The sequence below is a fragment of the Danio aesculapii genome, chromosome 21 (genome assembly GCF_903798145.1).
Source record: "Danio aesculapii chromosome 21, fDanAes4.1, whole genome shotgun sequence".
Taxonomy (NCBI): domain Eukaryota; kingdom Metazoa; phylum Chordata; class Actinopteri; order Cypriniformes; family Danionidae; genus Danio; species Danio aesculapii.
The window spans coordinates 13,601,725-13,607,378 of NC_079455.1; the positions used below are offsets into that span (position 1 = coordinate 13,601,725).

General features: G+C 32.9%; 2 protein-coding genes across 2 annotated transcripts; both read left to right on the top strand.

Moving 5' to 3' along the window:
• Positions 1-954, top strand: LOC130215003 (olfactory receptor 146-like). The gene is made up of 2 exons (XM_056446888.1): positions 1-352; positions 482-954. The coding sequence occupies exons 1-2, from the start codon at positions 1-3 to the stop codon at positions 952-954; spliced, it is 825 nt and encodes a 274-aa protein (XP_056302863.1).
• A 3,542-nt stretch (positions 955-4,496) lies between these two features.
• On the top strand, positions 4,497-5,435 carry LOC130214759 (olfactory receptor 146-like). The gene has a single exon (XM_056446574.1). The coding sequence runs from the start codon at positions 4,497-4,499 to the stop codon at positions 5,433-5,435; it is 939 nt and encodes a 312-aa protein (XP_056302549.1).
• The last annotated feature ends 219 nt before the right edge of the window (positions 5,436-5,654 follow it).

A 5,654-nucleotide genomic window follows, 5' to 3' on the forward strand; every position in this document is an offset into this window, starting at 1 on the left:
ATGGATAACCTGACAATTACAAACAACATTCTACTTGTGGAGGGACTAAAAGTTACACCTCAGTCTTCCTATCCTGTTTTTGTCCTGCTTCTCTTGGTTTATGTATTTGCAATGGGATGTAACATTGGACTAATAATTCTGATCTCGACGGAGAAGAATCTACATCATCCTATGCATTTTCTGTTCTGTAACTTGCCACTGAATGATATACTAGGAACCACCGTCATGTTGCCACGCTTAATGCAAGACATTTTAAGGGAAGCTTCAGAACGCTATATTACATATGTGGAATGTGTTGTTCAAGCATATTTTGTGCACATATTTGCAGCAGCAAGCCACTATGTGTTGATGATTATGGCATTTGACAGATATGTGGCTATTTGTAATCCACTTAGATATTCAGCTATAATGACCAATAAAATGGTCGTCAAACTTTCAGTATCTGCATGGGGACTGTCAGTGTTCATTGTGTCGATAATGTTAGGTCTCACTATACGCTTGTCTCGCTGCAGACATCAAATTGAAAACCCTTTCTGTGACAATGCCTCATTGTTTAAACTGTCCTGTGAAAATGTGTCTATTAACAATGTGTTTGGATTAATTTATACTGTTATTGTTTTTACCTTCTCTCTTGGGTCTGTATTTATAACATATACCAAGATTGCTGCTGTATGCATAACCAGCAAAAACAAAGCACTCAACAGCAAAGCCATCAAAACATGTGGCACTCATATAGCTGTTTATATAATCATGTTTGCTTCTTGTGCCACCATGGTTTTTCTTCATCGTTTTCCTGAATATTCGGACAACAGGAAATTAGCTAGTATAATGTTTCATATAGTGCCACCAGGACTAAATCCTTTAGTATATGGTTTACAAACCAAAGAAATAAGACAAAAACTTGTCAAATTTTGGAACAGAAATAAAGTTAATAATAAAACAATAAAAAGTTAATCTAAAGGGAATTATAAATCATATCTGAAACTAAAATCATATTTTCTCTGCGTGAACATAAGAATATAGTGTATAATAATGCTGACTGGTTTTCTGAGTGCTACTATGAAAATGATTTAAACAATATTTTTATTAAAATACCATGATGTTGTTATAAAAATATTTTTTATTCATTTAGTGATAACACATGAATATCTGTTTTTTCATTCTCTTGTTCTGTTAAATATTTAATTGCTTTAATTTCAATAATGTACTGTAATAGGCACCTTTGTATGAACCTTTAAATCAAATGATATACAAAAGGCCAATACTATGCTCTTTTATTTAATCTATTCTTGATTTTGTTTGTTTCAGGGATTCAGCTTTAAAAAATGTTTAATATATTCACCTTGCAATGTGATACTTGTGCATTTACATATTTATCTACTCTCTTATTAGTTTGGTAACCTGATCACATAAAGTGTATTGAATCAGACACAGATCATTTCGGGTCTTTAGTTACAATTTCATAAGCACCCAAATTATTCATAATCGTCCAAATCAACTAAATCTTTCCCTCATTCAGGTCAGATATTGCAATATCTCTGCTTGTGTCCGAAATATATATAAATACACTTTCAACAATGGTTATTCATTTAGCTTTATTTCAGGGATGGATTATGAAAAATTATTCTGCGGTGGGTCAGGTAGGTGGGGCTGTGCTGATGTCTTACCTGGAGCAAAAAATGCACATACTAATAATAATATTATAAGTATTTGACAGATATTAATAGCATTACATTTTGTCTTGCTGAAATTAAAAAGAAAATGTGTTACATATTTAAAAAAAAACATTAATACCAAATTTTATATGGTTAAATTTAAACATCCTTTCAGTGTGACCACAGGTAAAACTGTGAATATGATTGAGGTAAATTAATTTTATTCGTAATTTCCCTGTTATCTGCCACAGCACTAAAATGGGACAAAATTTTGGACCAGCGACTCAGTCACTCTTTGAAAAATTGTACCCTGTGTTGGGAAATCTACAAACACCATGATTCTGATAATAATAAACTGTTTTTTTAGGAAAATTATATATTTGCAACCTTTTCATTTATTAATTTAGTTTATTTTTCGCAATAATGAATTTATTTTTACTTTTATGGTGCTATGAATATACATTAAATTATCTATTATATGTAAACTAAATAATGAATGTTCCAGCACAAGTAAAATTATTTATTAAACATTCTCATACTACCTGCTAAGTATGTCGTTTATAAATCAGACCCCCTAGTTTTTTTCCGTGATCGCTAAATCCAACGCAAAATCAAAAAAAAAGTTGAAGATTTTTGCAAAGATGCAAAATTTTTAATTAAACGCAAAATAATCTCAAAACAAATGTAAATAATCTCATAAAACATCTGATTACAAACCATTTTTTAAATTATTTCCAAATTCCAAATTATATTTATTTCAGTTTACAATTAATTATTTTACATGACTTTTAGATGTTGCAAACGCAGCGCACGTGATGTATTTAAGTGTCTCTCGAAAAATGACATCTCACCTGCATCCTCACAATTATTACATTACATGGCAAGGGGGCAGAATTGTTTTGCAGCCTGTGCAGTAAGCATATGATGGCATCCTATGGCACAAATCGAGTGAATGACACTGCGCGGATTGGGCGTTTTGTTCGTTTGGCATGCTTCAGACTGCAAAAGAAAGTGGGAAACATCTAACAAATGGAGCAGTGGAACAGTCAAAACAGCAAGCAGCTTACAATGATGGAGATTGGTTCAAGGATGACGGCGGGTGGATGTGACCAAACTGAAGGACATTTTTTGTGCTTTACAACAAGAGAAAACGTCTCCCTGCCATTGACGAGTTTGACAGCAATCTGTGTTTTACATGCACTATGGTAGGGGAAGCCCTATCGCATGTCCTGAGTGAGGTACATGATGTCAGATACTCCGGCGATTGAAATCTGAGAGAAAGTAAGATCATGGATAAAAATAAGAGTTATACATCTCTACCGTTTTAGATCTGTTTTAGATCTTATCTCACCAAGAGACCAAAAAAAAAAAAAAAAAAAAATATATATATATATATATATATATATATATATATATATATATATATATATATATATATATTGCAAAATTGTCTGCAAATTTCTGGGAATTATCACCACAAAATCAGTGATTTTTATCATAAAAAAATAACAAAAAATTGTGAAAAACTAGGGGGTCTGATAATACAATCAGTTTCATCATGACTAATTTTCTGATACATTAATCATTTTACTGATACATAATCCATTTTTCCACTTGAATTAATAATATGAATGTGTTTGTGAATCAACTGTCCGTTGTAAACAACCTCAGTAAAACGCTGGTATTGGACATCCCCACAGTTGAATTTATTACTTATTTTTTAGGACACAAAAAGTAATAAAAACAGATTTGACATAAATGTGCAGAAATCGTCTGAAATCTTTATTTGACAAATGCTGACAAGTGAAACCAACCTCATCTGCAGTAAAGACAGCAACAAAAAGCAATACGTTACATTTAAAGTCCCATTTTCTCAGTTCAAGCTGAAATCTCGCTGATCTGTAAGGTTTTTTAGATGTCAGATGTTTCACCTTGAATGCAGACAACAGAAAACCGTCATCATCTAACCGTATCTGCAGTAAATATACTGCTGAGTGAATTCCCTATTGGGAGTTCTGTGTAGGCGGTAGGAAGAATACACTGCATGATGTCACGTGAAAAGAGTCTATTGCTATAACCAATGCACCTACTGGTGATTACATCACACCTGAACCCCATTAACACACACCCCGTTAACACACACACAGCCTTGGAGGAAACCCACGCCATCACTGGAAGAACAGCAAACTCCACACAGAAATGCCAACTGACCCAGCCGGGAATTGAACTAGCGACCTTCTTACTGTGAGGTGACAGTGCTAACCACTGAGCCACCGTGTTGCCATTTAATAATTTTGGTATTATAAAAATATTCCTTCATCAATACTTGAAAAATACTTCATACAACATTCATTATCATATGCAATGTAATTTGGTGGTTGTTGTGATTATGTCATTAAGAGCTGCCAGTGTTCTCCTCTGGGAAGAAAGTAACGTCACATAAACTCCTTTAAAACTACATAATAAAAGCTGGAGGACAGAAAACATTTCTTCATTGAACATTTAGAAACTTGAGTCATCAGTCTTATTAGTAACACCGTGTGAAGTAAGTATTGTTTGAACAGATAATCAATTTTTCTGCCATAACAAAAAAGTTTCTTGATTCTTTTGTTTTTCAGTTTACTGTGTAGTGATACAATTGCTTTTTGTATTTATGAACCATATATACAGATGTACATATAGAAAAACATACTAAAATATTACACTTCTGTCAAGCACTTATAAATATCTGTAAACATTTGATGTACATTGCTGCAGTGATATCAAATTAAATGTTATTAATGACAATGACACATATTAGTCTGTTTGTTTCTCTATACAAAGTATTGTGCAGAGCAGCCAATGGATAATCTGACAATTACAAACAACATTCTTCTTGTGGAGGGACTGAAAGTTGCACCTCAGTCTTCCTATCCTGTTTTCATCCTTCTCCTTTTGGTTTATGTGTTTATAATGGTCTCCAACATTGGACTTATATTTCTCATCTCAACTGAGAAGAATCTACATCATCCTATGCATTTTCTCTTTTGTAATTTGCCACTGAATGATATAATTGGTACAAATGTCGTTTTGCCACGCTTAATGCAAGACATGTTAAGGGAAAGCTCAGAGCGTTATATATCATATGCGGAGTGTGTTGTTCAAGCTTATTTTGTACATCTATTTGCAATAGCATGTCATTATGTGTTGATTATCATGGCCTTTGACAGATACGTGGCTATATGTAATCCCCTGCGATACACAGCTATAATGACCAATAAAATGGTCATTAAACTCTCAGCATCAGCCTGGGGACTCTCAATATTTATGGTGTCCATTCTATTAGGTCTCACTATACGCTTGTCTCGCTGCAGATCTTACATTGAAAACCCTTTCTGTGACAACGCCTCATTGTTTAAACTGTCCTGTGAAAGTGTGATTATTAATAATATCTTTGGAATGGTTTATTCTGTGATTGTTTTTACCTTGTCGCTTGGTTCATTATTTATAACATATGCCAAGATTGCTTCTGTATGCATAACCAGCAAAAACAAAACACTCAACAGCAAAGCCATAAAAACATGTAGCACTCACATAGCTGTTTATTTAATCATGTTTATTTCTTGTGCCAGTTTTATATTTCTCCATCGTGTTCCTGAATATTCTGACACCAGAAAGCTAGCTAGTATAATGTTTCATATTGTACCACCAGGATTAAATCCTTTAGTATATGGTTTACAGACCAAAGAGATAAGACAGAAGTTTGTAAAATATTTGTGTAGAAAAAAGGTGAATCCTTAATTTATAACTGGACAACATATAAGATCACTTTATATTGTAAATATATGTTTTTATACACATTTTTCTCTTCAAAAATGTTATTTATGTGTGCTATTCTTTTCCATTGTCAGTAAGAATACTGTAAATTTATTACCATCATTTTATTTTACATTTGTGAATAAACTAAAACCTGTGGAAAAATAGATGGACATCTTCATTTTAAGTTTCAACTAAGGTACA

Coding starts and splice junctions, on each gene's coding strand:
- LOC130215003 (XM_056446888.1), top strand. CDS start 1: ATGGATAACCTGACAATTACAAACAACATTCTACTTGTGGAGGGACTA. Junction 353..481: donor AAGCCACTATGTGTTGATGA/TTATGGCATTTG, acceptor TGTCGATAATGT/TAGGTCTCACTATACGCTTG.
- LOC130214759 (XM_056446574.1), top strand. CDS start 4,497: ATGGATAATCTGACAATTACAAACAACATTCTTCTTGTGGAGGGACTG.